Source organism: Vigna umbellata, chromosome 3 (genome assembly GCF_029865625.1).
Source record: "Vigna umbellata cultivar VRB3 chromosome 3, Vumbellata_1.0, whole genome shotgun sequence".
NCBI lineage: Eukaryota > Viridiplantae > Streptophyta > Magnoliopsida > Fabales > Fabaceae > Vigna > Vigna umbellata.
The window spans coordinates 4,249,537-4,266,354 of record NC_142167.1 but is presented as its reverse complement, the minus strand read 5'-3'; the positions used below and the strand labels follow the sequence as shown (position 1 = coordinate 4,266,354).

At 34.9% G+C, this 16,818-nt stretch overlaps 1 protein-coding gene across 1 annotated transcript; it reads left to right on the top strand.

The window, feature by feature from the left end:
* Positions 1 to 2,170: 2,170 nt before the first annotated feature.
* On the top strand, positions 2,171 to 15,450 carry LOC124848712 (RAF-like serine/threonine-protein kinase 20). Its single transcript, XM_047326472.2, has 9 exons — positions 2,171 to 2,426; positions 3,290 to 6,266; positions 6,343 to 6,423; positions 10,490 to 10,642; positions 11,124 to 11,287; positions 11,534 to 11,681; positions 11,779 to 11,901; positions 14,632 to 14,719; positions 15,099 to 15,450. Exons 2-9 carry the CDS (start codon positions 3,516 to 3,518, stop codon positions 15,281 to 15,283), a joined length of 3,693 nt encoding a protein of 1,230 aa, XP_047182428.1. The 5' UTR covers positions 2,171 to 2,426; positions 3,290 to 3,515; the 3' UTR covers positions 15,284 to 15,450.
* Positions 15,451 to 16,818: the final 1,368 nt, after the last annotated feature.

The following is a 16,818-nucleotide window of genomic DNA, read 5'->3' as shown; positions in this document are numbered from 1 at the left end:
TAACGTTTGTAATAGGCACGACAAAACCATTTTTCATGTGTTTTAATATGAATATTGTGATAATACTAGTTGGTTAGTTTTATCCTCATGGTCTTCTTCTAGTTTTTCCTTGCTTTATTTTGAATCTCATATAGTATACAGTGTCTTATTTGGTTTAGATTTCTTTATTTACTTTTTCTAATTTGTTTTTAAATTCTTTATAGTTTTGTCATTTGCTTTGTCTCTTTACAATTGTCATAAGTGTTTGATGATTTTTTTCCTATTCACATTAAAGGATGCTCTTATGATTTAATATTTTGAAAGTTTTACATATTATTTTAGTGCTTGAGTGAATCAATCAACCCTTTTATAAATTTTGTGTTGTTTTTAAAGAAAAGTCTAAACACTTTTCGAGTGAAAAAACTTAGGCTGTGTTCACTTGGGAGAGAGGATTTTGAGGAGAGTGAGTGCATGAATTTGAGGGGATTTGAGAGTAAATTTTTTTGTTGTTTATTTGAGTGGATTTAGAGATAATTGAAAGTGAATTTAGAAGTAAAATTTGTAAGAATTAGCGTAGGATTTGATTGATGTGACAGATAAAAAAAATTTGTTTAATTGGTAGAAATTAAATATTACTAAAATGTTTCTAGTTATAAAAGTAATATAAAATTATAATTATTAATGTTGTATTTAATTAAAAATGTTTATAAAGAAAAAAAAATTAAAATTAATTTTTAAAATGTAAAAAAGAAATAATTTAGTAAAACAATTCAGATGTCGAACAAATGATAGTAAAAAAGTTTACACTGGTCATTCACAAAACTTTACGTCCTATCCCAATTTAAAATAAGAAAGCAAATGAAAAAAAAAAAAAAAGAGATTATACTCATAAATCATAAATGGACTTGTCTAATACAATATAACCAAGCACATTTTGCTTTAGGAGTCAGGTTAAAAGAATGGTGAGGGGGAACCGAATAAATGTGAGGGGGAATCGAATACATGTGAGGTGAAGCGAATAAAACCCAACGAGAATCGAATACAACCAAGAAGCACGTTTCTTCTCATAGTTGGAACCAAATACTTTACGTGTTATTTCTTCAAGGGCAAATATGAGATTTCAGACCAAATCACTCCAAATCTCAGCTTCTTGTGACCGAAAATGTGAATATCCTACAAATCCACTTGAATCAATCTTCGCATATCCACCCAAACGAACATATTTCATCTTGCAAATCCGTACTTTCCTTTTTTTCGTAAATAGTTAATTCATCTCAACTGAACATAGTGTTAATGAGAGAGTGATAAAAACTTTTTATCTAACCATATAATTAGATCAAATTTCAACAAACCTTATATTACCATATGTGTTTTTATAAGATAATATGAAACATAGAAAATACAGAAGGTTAGTATCATATCTCATTAGTCTAATAACCATCACTTATACACATAATTTTTTTCCTAACAGTGCATTACAATAAAATATATAATTTTCAACATTATATAATACAACAAGTAAAAACATATGAATATTTATACGTGCTATATTTTTATAGAAGATATTCTTTTGTCTTACCTCTTAAAAGATCTTACTAGAAACATATATGAAGAATTAATGATGTCAAATATAACCTAATGAATTATTGTTATGTTTAACTACAAAATAATATAAGAAAAATCTCAAATAATAAAATATTACAAATAATTCAATAAGAATTGAGGTTAGGAAAAGGCAAAAATGATAAAGTAAGAAGTTAGGAAAATAATTGTACAAATCTAATAAAAAGTGTTGGCAAAAGGAAAAACAAAATTTATAAAGTTAAATAACTTTATAATAAATAACTTTATTATATATTAATGTGATTAGAAATAACTCTATATACGTTTAAATATAATAACAAATTTTTTATTATATATATTATTATCATAAAAGAGAATGTACTACCACCAAGTATTATATATAAAAATCAATCCATTTTGAATCATGTAAGTCTAATATATTTTAGAACATCAACACACATGATTGAACAAAAAGAAGTTGGTTGCAGAGAATTGGTCACGTTGTCCCTTCTGTATTTATCTGTAAGGAAGGAGCTAGATTGGTCACGTTTTCTAGTTTGACTAAATGCAGAAATAAATATAAATCAATAAAAGAATAATTATAAAACTATTTCGGCATAAACGAAAACGGAAAGGACGGTGGGTGCAACTGGTAGAGAGAGAAAAGAAGTCTTTTTCTGCATAAAGGAGTTCAACAACTTGAAGTACAAGTTGGTTCACGCTCTGGTGTGAAACCAACGTTACTGCTGTGACATTCAGAGGAGAAAAATACAAGTGGTTTCATCTCATTTTGCTCTCAAACCTCTGTTTTCGAATGCAAATTTTGGTGTTTACTGTGATCCCTTCTTGGCCCGTAGCTGCATCTTTTGAGCTGAGAGCAATGGGTAAGATAAAGTTTTTGTTTTCTATTAGCTTTTTTTCTCGTCATTGGGTGTCTAGATTCAGTTTCATATCCTGTCTGTATTATGCTGCTTTTCAGATTCTCTTTGTTTGTTGTTTTTTTTTTCTAGTTGTTTTTTTTTGTGCCTCATTGTGAAGCTCAAGTATTGTAGGCAGAACCCTAGATTGGTTAACTTGGGTTTGGGGATTGAGATGGAGTTGAAGGGTTCTGACTGTGTTCCGTTGTTGTCTAGTTATGTTTTTGTTTATTAGTGTTTCATTTTCTTTTTTGATTGGTGATGGTGATGGGCTCTGGCTTAGCTGCTACATGCAACTGTGTTTGAATACTAGATGCTTTACACTCTGAATGCAATCGTTTTGCCAGTTTTTATGCTTACAAGATGACCAAAAGCTTAGGGGAATTCAGTACCTAAACATTTTATACTAGTTGACAGAAGAGCTTATATAAGATGTCAATGTCAGTGTCATCTTTGCAGTATATTTGAGAACTTACTGAGACATTTGCGAGCTTGCCTGGTCTCTTTAATTTGTAGTCATTGAAGTCATGCTCCAGTGACATAACAGCTTTCAGGCATGGAAATGCAGTTAAAGTTGTCCACTAAATTCATTCTCTTTTTATTGCCCTAAATTCATCATTAGTACCAAAGTTAGTTATTGCATCCGAATTTGTTAATGTTAATTTAGCAAAAGGTACGCCAATGTGCTGATCCTTTTTTATGGTTATTCTATTTTTTTGCTTAGCATATATTGTATGCAGGCAGGTCATGTATTTGTTTCCATATATTGTGACATCTTATTTCATGTTAATTAATTTCTGGAACTTGTCTTGATTCAATTTTGTTTTCAGGGAGTTTGCTTTATATTTAATTTGCGATTTGGGAGAAAAAGTACAACAGTTCTTGACAGTTTTCAAGATTGCAGATGCTTCAAATATTTATACGGTGTTTAAAACAGCCCAGTTACTAAAATTGTAGTGCCTCAATTTTCAACAATTTTGTAATGCATTTTTCTAGTATAAAGAGGAAAAAAATGGCGTGACTGAACAATTAAGATTTGATAATACGTACAGTAACATGGAATCTAGAGTTGATGAATGGCACCAGTCTCGATCACAGCCAGTGGTGCAGGACCATTTGGATGGCACACATACCCATAGAAGACTAGTTGACTTTAATACATCAGAAGTTAAACCTGTACTTAATTACTCTATACAGACAGGTGAAGAATTTGCTCTTGAGTTTATGAGAGATAAGGTGAATATGAGTAAGCCTGTATTATCAAATGTTAGTGATTCGAATTATACCCCAGGTTATATGGAACTAAAAGGCATTTTAGGTATCAAACATGCAGGATCTGAAAGTGGATCTGATATCTCTATGTTCTCAATGGCTGAGAAATATCCAAAAGAATTTGATACAACGAGTACATCTTTACCTGGAGACAGAATCAACTATGGGTCTATTCAATCAATGCCAAGAACTTCATTGAATCAGGATAATAGACAATTTGTGCCTGGGTATGGCTCTTTTGGAGCTTATGATAGATCAATGATCATTAAGTTTCTTTGCAGCTTTGGCGGTAAAATATTGCCACGACCATGCGATGGAAATCTAAGGTATGTTGGAGGCCAAACACGTATTCTTCGACTAAGAAAGGACATATCTTGGCTGGAGCTCATGCAGACAGCATTTCAAATCTATAGTCAGGTTTATGCAATCAAGTATCAGCTTCCTGGGGAAGATCTTGATGCTTTGGTATCTGTGTCATCTGATGAGGATTTGCAGAATATGATGGAGGAATGTAATCATCTACAAGATAGGGAAGGATCACAAAAACCTAGGATGTTTTTGTTCTCAATGAGTGATTTGGAGGATGCTCAATTTGGTCTCAGCAGTATGGGTGATGATTCTGAGATTCAGTATGTTGTTGCCGTTAATGGCATGGACTTGGGATCAAGAAAAAACACTACAATGATTGGTGTCAGCGTTTCTGCAAATGACATAAATGAATTGAACAGGCAAAGTATTGACAGGGAGACTAATAATAGAGTTGGTATAGAATGTATTGTACAAGGAAATCCTCCCCCAACTAACAATTTTGACTCATCATTGGCTTCTCAATTTTCACCATCAGTGCTACCAACTTCCTCAAATTCATATGAAAAGTATCCACTGTTTTATAGTGATCAAATGATGTGCCATGGCAAACTTAGTGATCAATACTTTATTAATGAAGGCCTTGATCTTTGTCATAAACCTGTTATTGGAGAGACCCCGATGATTATGCCTCCCCATATGCTTGTCAATCAACAAGGGATTTTAAATGAAGGCCTTCCTCCTCGAGGAATACAAGTACAAAATTCAGAAATACCAACAACATTGGCAAACAAGATGGTTACTAGTTCAATTCCACAAGTAAGTGACCCTGGGAAAGTTTTGGCATCAGAATTACCATCACCCGCTCCTGCTCAACTGCTTAATGGTTACATGAAAAATAATTTTCCTGAAGCATCTGTTGTAGTTACTGTGTCAGAGGGGTTTCCATTGCATCCACCAAGCGTGAACAAGGGCCAAGATTATGAAGAAACTTCTTCTACAAGCAGTGCATTTGGTCCTACTTATGTTGATTCCCACTCCAATGCTTCTGACTTGAGTTCCCTTCATCCTCCTCCTCTTCCTAAGAGAGTTTACTATTCAGAGAGAATTCCACGCGAACAAGTAGAGTTGCTGAACCGGTCCTCAAAATCTGATGATACACACAGCTCTCAGTTTCATGTTCCAGATTTACTCTCTGATATCAACCCACCACATTCAGTTACAGAATCTGTTGACAAGTTGCATGATGGAAATCTGTCTGATCTAAATGAGGAATTAAGCATCATAGGAAATCCGTTGCATGCAAATGTATTTGCAGTTGAAAATGGGATTGTCAATAATCAAATCTACAAACAGCCGCCTGATGCAAACACTCAGATAAAATCAAAGCTAACTGAGCATGTGAATCCTGAGCTGAGGCAGGTATTATTGGACAATGAAGGACACACAGATGTGTTAAATAAAGATAATGTTGTTGGGTTGGAAATGAAAATTAATGGTAACAATAGCTATAACAAACCCCTGATTGATGAGACAAAAGCCAGTAAACCTGACTTGCAGAATTTGCACCAGGTTTCTTCTGGTAAGATTCTTAATGATCCTGCATCCACTCTTCCAGAGGTTGACTGGGGTGATACCTCTGTGAAAGAGTCTAATGACAATGTTAATGTGCAAGCCTTACCTGTATCTCTAAATGGGAATATTGATGATGATTCTGAAGAATTTCCTTCTGATGTCATTATGAACCAAGCACATGGTGACATCCTTATTGATATTAATGATCGGTTTCCCCGTGAATTTTTCACTGATATATTCTCTAAAGCAGTACTTGAAGAAGACCCCTCTAGTTTCCATCAATTAACTTCAAATGGAGTGGGCTTAAGCGTAAACATGGAAAATTGTGATCCTAAACGATGGTCGTATTTTCAAAAATTGGCTCAAGCAGGCACTGATAATGTGTCTCTTATTGACCAAGATCATCTTGGGTTTGCACCTGCAATAGGAAAAGTGGTTGGAGATGATAGAGCTCAACATGTTACACCTTTAACAACTGATGAAGTTTCTCTGAACCATGCAGAGTCCCACCTTGATTTTGTTGAAGAAAATTTGCTTGGAAGAACTGGAGGAGAAAGAAAGTCTAACTATGATCATTCCCAAGTGAATGACATTGAAAGCATGCAATTTGATGCCATGATGGAAAACATAAGAGCTCAAGAGTCAGAATGCGAGGTATGATTTTAACTATTTTTGGTTTTGAAGTATTTATAAATATGTGTATATGCTTACAAAAGTTCTTATTACTTAGGTTGGGATGTTTGAAAAAAGGAATAACAATCTACATCCTCCTGATCCTTCTTTGGAAGAGATTGATACGAGTTCTTTGCAGGTAAGATGCTTATTCATGAGTGCATTCTTGTGTTTGCAATTGTGGGTACGGGAATTAAAGAGATTTTGCTGAAGAAAGTTCATCACTGGTTATCCGACATCTGTAGTTTATAAAATAGATGCTAATTAGAATAATATTGAGAATGCAAATTTTCCTGGTGTGGTTCTTAATTATTCATTTAATTATCAAGAGTTGATTAGGTTGTGGTTGAAAATTTTAGTTTGCACTTTGCAGTAGATTAGGAGGCTTGTATTTTATTCATAAACATGACCTGATCATGTTAATCCACTCACATCCTCGTATTTTCATTTAAATTCTCAGTGTCACAGAAATTGCAATAATAACAAAATCCCCCAATGTTTCTTTCTACTTCCAATCTCCTATATTTAGAAAAATGGCATTTAAATTCCTTACAGCTTGTATAAAATACTAATGTACGTTGGTACCACAAGGTTCCTCACTAGGTGATGGTATGGGAAGAAGATTGTTTATGCGTCGCCTGACCTTGCATATGTCATGAGGTTGATTTTATATTCAAACCCTTGACTAACCAGTCACCAATGATCATTGCCTTTCAGTTTCTCATTGCATCAGTAGTCGTTGATTCCTTCTTATTTTGGATGTTCAGAAATTTCCTGCTCAAAGCGTGTTAAAACAATGATTATTGCTGATTGTTGCTGATACATTTCAGGAAGTTTTATATGTTAGCCTTACTTCATTTCTATTCTATATCATTAGAGTATCTTGCTATTAATACTAGGATTGTTTATGTAGAAACAATCCCATAATCACAGGGATTTGTTGTCCAGTTGTATAAGTTTTTCCTATTAAAATTATCAGTAGGCTCCTGTGTACATGAAGCTGATGCATCTCATAAAATAAAATATCACGGATTATTCCTATACTTGAGAAAGGAGAAATCAGTTAAGATAGTTAAATATAAATAGGGGAAGAAGGATAGGAGTATAAGAGAGGGGGATACTCATTTTTTAGATTGAGCATTAGCTCCTTGTGAAAGGAGAAACCCTTCACTTCACAAAAGGTTTCTCTTTTCACAGAGAACTAATTGTCAATCTACAAAATGAATATCACCCTCTCGTATCCTGCTTCCCTTATATATCTAAGTAATGTCTCAAATAACTAATTAACTCATTAATATTCTAACTATCTTAACTGATTTCTCCTTCTCCTTATATCCTAACACAATGTGTGGAGAGTAAGACATTTCTTTATGTGGATTGCTGTTGCTTGATGTTTGTGTTACAACATTCTCAAGTGGAATTCACTCTAAGATTTCTTTATATTTTGTGTTGATGATGCAATACAGTGTAAATATGTCTTTTGAACTTAATGACCATAGATAGTTAGGCCTTCTTTGTCTTTCTTTAGTTGTTAAGTGCTACTTGATTGTACTCACTACTGAGGCTTCAAAAATATTTACAGTATGTTAATAATTTTAGTGGTTCTTCTTCGATGAAAAGGGGTGTGCTTTACTGGACCAAAAATTTGATGAAAAATAGGGTTGTACCTAGAGTAAATAATCAAATTATTTGTCTAGTGTCAACTACTGCTCGTACTGTTTTCCCTGTACTTCCTAATAGTTCATTCCAGCAGACTTTACCTTATGAAATTACTTCAAAAGAAAGCTTACAACACTTTACTTGGGGAGCTAATTTAAATTGTTCTTGTAACCACTGATATTGATAGCTTCTATTCAACAAGTTTTTGGTAGAATGTTTCTTTGACATGATCTATATCATGTAGACTATCAGTGCATTTTATGGAAAAGTCAATAACGTTCTTGGTTTTGGTATGTGTCTTGGACATTTTTTTCTTCCCTCATTTGCCCTTGTGAAGTGTAGGGGTGGGCAAAATGTACTATACTGTACTGCACTATAAAAATTTTTAGTTAACTACAAACCAGTTCAAAAAAACTGCACTGAACTAAAAAATAGTACAGAGTAATTGAACTGAACTATTTTTTAGTTCAGATTAACTAAACTGAACTAAAAAACTGTCCTTGAAATCATCATGAATCAGCAATCTGCAAAAACCACTCGTTGCTGTCAATAACATACTCCAGTGGATGCGGCTCTCCTCTTAAAAATGTTCGAGCATATAATTCACCTAGTTATATATTTCATCATAAAATTAAAAAATAAAGAAAAAATTGTACATTATATTAGAAGCAGATTCCATGTGGTTTTACCCGAGCTCTTATCTTCAAGTTTTATGATGCATTCTTCTCCCTTGCTAAGGACGTTTAATATCCCTTTCCATTTGTTGACATCCAATTCATCAGCTCTGAAATGAATCTCACTAAATAAAAATCCAGTAATCACACACTCCAGATTAGGAAAAAAAGTCACCAAATTTCCAAAATCAGAAAACCAATTTCTCCATAAAGAACATTAACAAAGCTAATGAAAGACCCAAAATAATTAAAAGCATAGCAGAAGTGATAACACAGATCTAACACCAAAGACAATATAATAAAGGATAATGAAAATGCCAAAAGGAGCTTCAAAAGGATAATGATAATTCACCTGAAGGATAATGGTTGGAGATTCAAAAGGAGCTTCATGAGGATCACAAGAAATCCCCTCACTTTCTGAGGGACTGTCATCCAGTGATGATGATGGTGACACATCCAGACCAATTCCACTATATATTACATCATTTTTGCGTGTTGATAAATTATCTGGATCCATTTTGATTTGAACCATGAACCTCTCGTTTCTCTGATGATAACTAAATCTTTCTTCTCAAGTTAGTGTTGGGTATGCCAATTTAATGTTTTATATGGTCAAAATCTTTCTTCCAACCCATCCTTACTATCTTATTAGTGTTTTCTTTAATCTTTGTCCCAATTAATTACACATCATCATTTACACAATTACATCTGATTATGAACATTAGCAACATTATTACCGCGTTTGGAATAAAATCTAAGGCCAGCAAATACAAACCAAAGCATACAACCACTTAATGATTCCCAAAATCCACACAAATTTCTCCTAAACTCTATCCTGCTTCAATCAAAATAAACTAATTATCCAATGTCACCCTTGAAAGCCTGTCTAAACAGGGAGTTAACATTAAAAACAAAGTTAACCAATGTACCCAATGGACAGAATGCAAAAAAGATCATATAACACCCTTCCAAAGCAACAATCTTTCATTAGTTTCCATCAAATTCCTCATAAAAAGTCTAAGCTTTGAACAACATACAACACTAAAACATACATAATTTTGAAAGAAACCTAAAATTAACAAAGAAAAAGACACAACACAGCAAAAGTCATTGACCTCTATCTTTATTAATCAATCTAGAACTTTATAGGGTAGAGAATCTACTCTTATCCAAAAGGGCAAATAAAATCAAATTTTCTTAAACAATTAAAACTCCCACAAAATCCAAAAGAAAATCAATTGTTCCTCCAGTGGATTCACCCTAATGTGCATCGCTTTCCAATTTTATTTATCCTTTTTAAAGGGAAAGGAAAAACAACTGTACTTTTGGGTTGCAGAGTGATATGCCTTTACTTCTCGCTAAGAGAGAAATGTTATGTAGAGCCTTCGACAGTTTGACGACGGCAGAGTGCGGCAAAGCCTTCAACGGCGACGAGCCTTCAACGGCTACAAGCTTGCGAACCTTCCACGGGAGCCTTTAACCATAGAAATACTGAGAAAAGAATGTAATGAGGCAGGAGAAATTTTTGATCGCAAACCTAAACCATAATACAGTTAACTGTATTAAAAATAAAATAAGTTCAGTATATTTAAACTGAATTGTTAAACAGTTAACTAGGTTTTAATAAAAATAGTTTAAGTTTTTTTTAAGTATAAAAGAGTACAGATAACTATAGTTTATAGTTTTTAAATAAACTGCGCCCAGCCCTAAAGTGCATGCTTCTAAACCAACTAGCTGATTTTTATGCCTTCACAAATATTCATGGGCTTCAGATTCATTGACTTGCTTTTTTCTTTTAGGGTTTAGGGTTGCTTGATCACCGGCCTTGAAATCTTTAATTCATTTTTTCCTTTATTTGAATGCAAATTGTAGGTCATAATGAATGATGATCTTGAAGAGCTGAAGGAACTGGGTTCAGGTACCTTTGGCACCGTGTATCATGGAAAATGGCGAGGAACAGATGTTGCCATCAAAAGAATAAAAAAAATCTGCTTCACTGGTCGATCATCTGAGCAAGAGAGACTGGTAAGTTAAAATTTAATTTATGTTTGATGGCATGCACTATGTGTTAGGTTTCTGGAAAAGAAACCTATCCAACTCACTCACAGATACTAACAAACAAGAACTCAGATGGAAAGAATAGTGTTTCTGTATTGCCAAATCAACAAATGTACAAGTATAGTGATCTATACGGGAGCCTAATCCCCCTCCACAGGCCAAATTCCTGTCTTTAACAAAAGAACATTAACTGCCCGAAACAGAAATGCAAGAGCTCTATTTATAGCAGCTCATTTCCGCCTCCTCCTAACTGTTATCACAGTTAGGCTTCTAACCAACCTTCCCCCCTACCTTTCTAACTTTCTCTACTCTTCCTCCTCCTCTCATAAACCTTCCAGCCTCTATCACTATGACTTTCCAGTTTAGCTATGTCCTAACTTTATTCTTTTTTTCCTTCTCCCTACATTTACATGAAAGGCCTTCTCACTAACAGACGTTACTTTTTCAGACTGTAGAATTCTGGCGGGAAGCTGATATTCTTTCCAAGCTTCATCATCCAAATGTGGTGGCATTTTATGGTGTAGTGGAGGATGGACCCGGAGGAACAATGGCTACTGTTACAGAGTACATGGTGGATGGTTCTCTTAGGCATGTGTTACTTCGCAAGGATAGGTAACACACCTAGAAAAACATTTTGGTTATTTAGTTTTATTAACCAATTTTGCCTAAAATGTTGTTTTTTATTTCTGATCATTGTATTAAGAAAATAATCAGTATGGTGCTATTATATCAGTTCAAGGCTTACTATTGCTTCTTATTTTAAGAGAAAGTCATGCCATAAAACAATAAAAGTCCCTTTTCTATACGAAATGGATGATAATTCATGTATTTTACTAAAGGATTTGAATTTTGTTGCAGGTATCTTGATTTTCGTAAGAGACTGATAATTGCGATGGACGCAGCTTTTGGAATGGAATATTTACACTCAAAAAATATTGTACACTTTGACCTAAAATGTGACAATTTGCTGGTGAACTTGAAAGATCCTATGCGGCCTATTTGCAAGGTAACTAACCTGTGAGACTTTTACTTCGGTTTTCTGTGAACATGAAATGTTATGCATTAATTAGAGGTTAAGAAGGCTAAGAAATTTTCTTTTCTAGGTTGGGGATTTTGGATTATCAAAAATTAAAAGAAATACCTTGGTTTCTGGTGGTGTGAGGGGGACTCTTCCTTGGATGGCGCCAGAGCTTCTGAATGGTAGCAGCAACAAGGTCTCAGAAAAGGTGGAATTTTTATCTGTTTGAATGAAATGCATCTTCTATGGTCACATTTATCTAAGGATCTGAGTTGTATTGGTCTCTGTTGTAGATTTTAAAATAGTGGCAAAAGTCTGTTTATTAGTTCACTGTATCTAGGATCACGTTCTTCCTCTCATGTTTCAGCTCTAGTTATTGCTTGAGTGCTATAGTGGGTGTCTATGAGACAATGCGGCCTTTAGCAGCACTAGAGCGAGGGGTTTCAGATAAAAGATATCTTTTTGCCCTCAAAATAGCATCACTTTGGGGTGTATTTTAGGGGCAAAGTTGAAGTTTCTCGGTCACTTTCTATAACGTAAAAAAAAATTGAAGTGTGAATACTGTTCCAAATTTTTTATTAGATTTTAATTTTCGAGCATTTATATATGTTGCATAAATTATTTAATTTGTCTGAAAAATATCTGGATATAGGCCATCTTGCTGTGCTGCTATCCAATATTGATAACTTTGCATTGGAATATAAATTTAAGTAAAATATTGGACTTTGAACATTTTAAACATACAATTTTTTCTGTTTATATTGTACTTTTGGAATCTTTTTGTAAGGGAATAGGAGATCTACAATGCTTTTATACCACCTCTATTTCTGTGTACATTCACATTTGTTTTTATCAGCAAAACTTGTCGTTTGGAATTATTGATTGCTGAAATTGAATTTTTATTGGTTTAATGTCTCCGTAGGTTCCTATTTTGGTCATGAATTTCAAATAGGTCCTCTTTCTTTTCGGCGTATCAATTGAGTCCTTGTTTTTGTAAAATTGAATCAATTAGAGGTCTGCCGTTAAATTGGACAAACGACCGTAACAGTATTGGTTACGTGGCATGGTCAGTGCAGTTACTAATCAGACGTGGCATTTAAAACGATTTTTGTATTAAATAATTGGTATGCACAAATGTATATTCACTTTTGGGTAAGGGCATACTAGGAAAACTTGAAGGGCAACCCCCTTTAATTGAGAAATGCAACTGAGATTGGGAAAAAATTGGGGGTTCTTACTATTAGGGTTCGCGTGAGGGAAAAAATCCCATTCTTTCTTCGATTTGAAGCGCCGGTGTTCGTGGGTGAAGATTATGTAGTTGGAAGTGGGAGGGTGCGCGTTCTTTCTTCGATTCGAAGTGATGGATAATGAAGTGCAGAAGTCTGGAAGACCTAAAAGGAAAAGAAGACTGGAGCAGTGGGAGATCAGAAAGGATGATTCACGAGTGACCAAGGGTGGTTTGCGGAAGAGATGCGGGCTATGTAGGGAGGTTGGGCACAACAGGATGATTCTCTCTCCCTTCTTGTTGGTGTTGGTCAGATACAACTCATATGGACGTACGTAACTTCAACCCATAGGGACGTACGTAACTTCAAACACAAACACAACACACATTCTCTCTCCCTTCTTGTTGGTGTTGGTCAGATACAACTCATATGGATGTACGTAACTTCAACCCATAGGGACGTACGTAACTTCAAACACAAACACAACACACATTCTCTCTCCCTTCTTGTTGGTGTTGGTCAGATACAACTCATAGGGACGTACGTAACTTCAACCCATAGTGACGTACGTAACTTCAAACACAAACACAACACAACACACATTCTCTCTCCCTTCTTGTTGGTGTTGGTCAGATACAACTCATATGGACGTACGTAACTTCAACCCATAGGGACGTACGTAACTTCAAACACAAACACAACACACATTCTCTCTCCCTTCTTGTTGGTGTTGGTCAGATACAACTCATAGGGGCGTACGTAACTTCAACCCATAGGGACGTACGTCCCTATGAGTTGTATCTGACCAACACCAACAAGAACGGAGAGAGAATGTGTGTTGTGTTTGTGTTTGAAGTTACGTACGTCCCTATGGGTTGAAGTTACGTACGTCCCTATGATAAAACCTGCAAAAATTTAGAAAGTCAAAGTTAAAGTTAAAGTTACGTACGTCCCTATGGGTTGAAGTTAAAGTTATGTACGTTCTTTTAACGCCTTTTAATGTTACTAAAGTGATAAACATTGTGAGTTCGTCATCTACATCACCGGACCTGCAAAGCAAAATCCAGAGAAGAACAGAAATGCCAGTCTCTCGCCGAACCTCCGCCGTGGCGCAACCATCTCCCTCACGTCTTCATCGTCAACCTGCAAGCAGAAAACCACAAGAGGCGCACCATCAGAAACCAACCCAGAATCTTCTCCACCATCACCAAGCATTATCGTCGCCGCTGTTGAAGCCACCATCGCACTGCCACTTTCTCCTTCGTCTCCATCAACCTGTGAATAAAAAACGCACAGAATCCAATTCGCGGTGCAGGCAGGAAAGCCTTCTTCCAACTTCCAAAGCTAATTTGTTCCTCACACGAACCCTACCCCTAATTTTTTCCCCAATCTCAATTATATTTGTTAATTAAAGGGGTCTGCACTTAAAGTTTTTTATTATTCTCACTTTACCCTTCTAAAAAGCTGATTACACCACTATGCATTCATAATTTTTAATACAAAATTAGTTTATAATGCCACGTCTCATTAATGTGAACTCTGACCATGCCACGTAACCAACATTTAAACGGCCGTTTGCCCAATTTGACGGCAGACCTTTAATTGCTCAAATTTTACATAAAAAAGGACCCAATTAAAAGAAAAGGGACCTATTTGAAATTCCTGACCAAAATGGGGACCTACCGAGAAATTAAACCAATTTTTATTTGTAGGTTGATGTTTTCTCCTTTGGCATAGTATTATGGGAGATTCTAACCGGTGAGGAGCCATATGCCAATATGCACTATGGTGCAATCATAGGTATGATCTTTTTCTTATGTTTTTCATTTCTGTGCAGTTTCATTTTTGCTGTATCCTTCTGAAATTGGCTTTTTCTTCTAATTGAAGTTAAAATATTAGGAAAGCTTCTTCTGTTGTTTCTTAAAACTGAGCAAACCAGCTTTTGTGACATTAGTGATCAAAGTTGAGAATTAAGGTTGGAGAACTGGGAAGGGTTGGGCTTTCAAAAGAACTACCACTTTCAAATGAAAATGTGTAAATATCAGTTATAGAAGTTGAAAAGGAGGAGAAATCCCAGGGTTTTACACCTAGGACTCTAGGCATCATACTAAAATGTGTCAGACAACTACGTGTAGTTAGTTATTTATCATACAGCTACAAATGCTTTCTTCTTAAACAGGTGGGATTGTGAATAACACATTAAGACCAACAATACCAAATCATTGTGATTCTGAATGGAGAACACTGATGGAGCAGTGTTGGGCACCCAATCCTGCGGCTAGGCCCTCCTTCACAGAAATAGCTCGTCGATTGCGCATAATGTCTGCAGCTGCTAAATCATCGGGCCAAAAAGCATCTAGATGATGCTCATGCTGATACCAATGTTGTCATTGATGATTTTTCTTGGATACTGCTGAATTTATTCATTGAATGGTACTCCAAAGTTGTATTTCATTACCAGGGGAAATGCTATCTGGTATACTAATATTTTTTCGATGATTCAATGGTTGTCTGATTAAATTTTTGTTGTACATTCGACTTACCGACTGAAAGGTAGGCTCTGATTGCTTTACTGAGACTGAAAGGTGCTGCAGTAAAGGTATAATGCTCATGGTCATACTAACCCCAATGAGAATCTGCTGTGACTATGACAGTATTACTAAAATATGTAGGACTCTTCCTGGCTATGCAACTCTAAAACAAGAAGTTAGACAATGACCCCCTCCCCCATGGCGGGGGAGGCCCTAGTAAAACAGTAGAAATAAAGATACGAGTAGTTTTTCTTACTGCCTGGAAGGTTGACTTGAAGTGCTTGTGCTTTACCGAGATTCTGAGTTGCTGCAATAAAGGTATAATGCTCATGGTCATACTAACCGCAATGATAATCTGCTGAGACTATGGTAAAATAATCAAAATATATAGGAATCTTCCTAGTATGCCGCTATAGAATAAGAAGTAAGACAATGACCCCCTCTCCCTCCATCAGGATGTTAAGGTAATAGAACAATGCTTTTTTTTTTTTTTTATATTTCTTAGCTTAGTTATCCTTAATATCACTACCAGTGCCTGGATTAGTCACCAGTCCAATTACTTTTAACACCTTAAACATACAATGTCTCAAAGCCTTCATATATTAAAACAATATTCATTAAATCATTATAAATTAGCACGAGAATAATCAAGGATGCTAAAATCACAAACCAGTCCATGCAGCTGCACCCCAGCAAGTGCACTAGCAGAGAAATGGCTCAGAAATCTAGTTTTCCACGAATGAAGAATATTAGCTTCCCGAGGTGTCAAATTTTCCTACAAAAGAAAAAGACAGATATTTGGTGATAAAGCCGATAGCATGGATTATATTAAGTCCATCATCAACGAACTTTCACAATGTGTGTACGAAACCTTTTCAATGATATTTGAAGGCAAAGAATCATGTCCTTTTATGACGATCACCAATTATAAAAAGCTGATTTTAACTAAATTTATTCCACATGTAAAAGCATTTATCTTGAAGTCCAAGTTGCACACCCAAATTAAAATTAAGTGAAGAAAACACCGAATCTCAGCTCTCAGACGCCGGAATCAAGAAATGACAGTGAAAAGTAGAGAGTATAACAGTAATACTCAGAATTAACCTGATCCGAGATATACATTGACACTGATTTGTAAAATTGACTTATTAATATAAATGTATATTATATAATAGTAATGTGATTTATTATATTAAAATTGGTGTTTTCGAAACAGATTAAATTGAAGATGTATATGAAATTTAATATCATTTTCATTGAACTTTATTTAGATTTTAACTGAATTCTTTTTTACTTTCATGAAATTGAAGAAAAAAAATATAATTAAGTTAGTCAATTTATTCAATTCACTAATTAATGATAAATTAG

Bases quoted from the DNA above. Each gene is read 5' to 3' on its own strand.
- LOC124848712 (XM_047326472.2), top strand. From the start codon at position 3,516: ATGGAATCTAGAGTTGATGAATGGCACCAGTCTCGATCACAGCCAGTG. The intron at 10,643-11,123 runs GTAAGTTAAAAT...TTACTTTTTCAG, and splicing joins CATCTGAGCAAGAGAGACTG to ACTGTAGAATTCTGGCGGGA. The intron at 11,682-11,778 runs GTAACTAACCTG...TTTCTTTTCTAG, and splicing joins CTATGCGGCCTATTTGCAAG to GTTGGGGATTTTGGATTATC.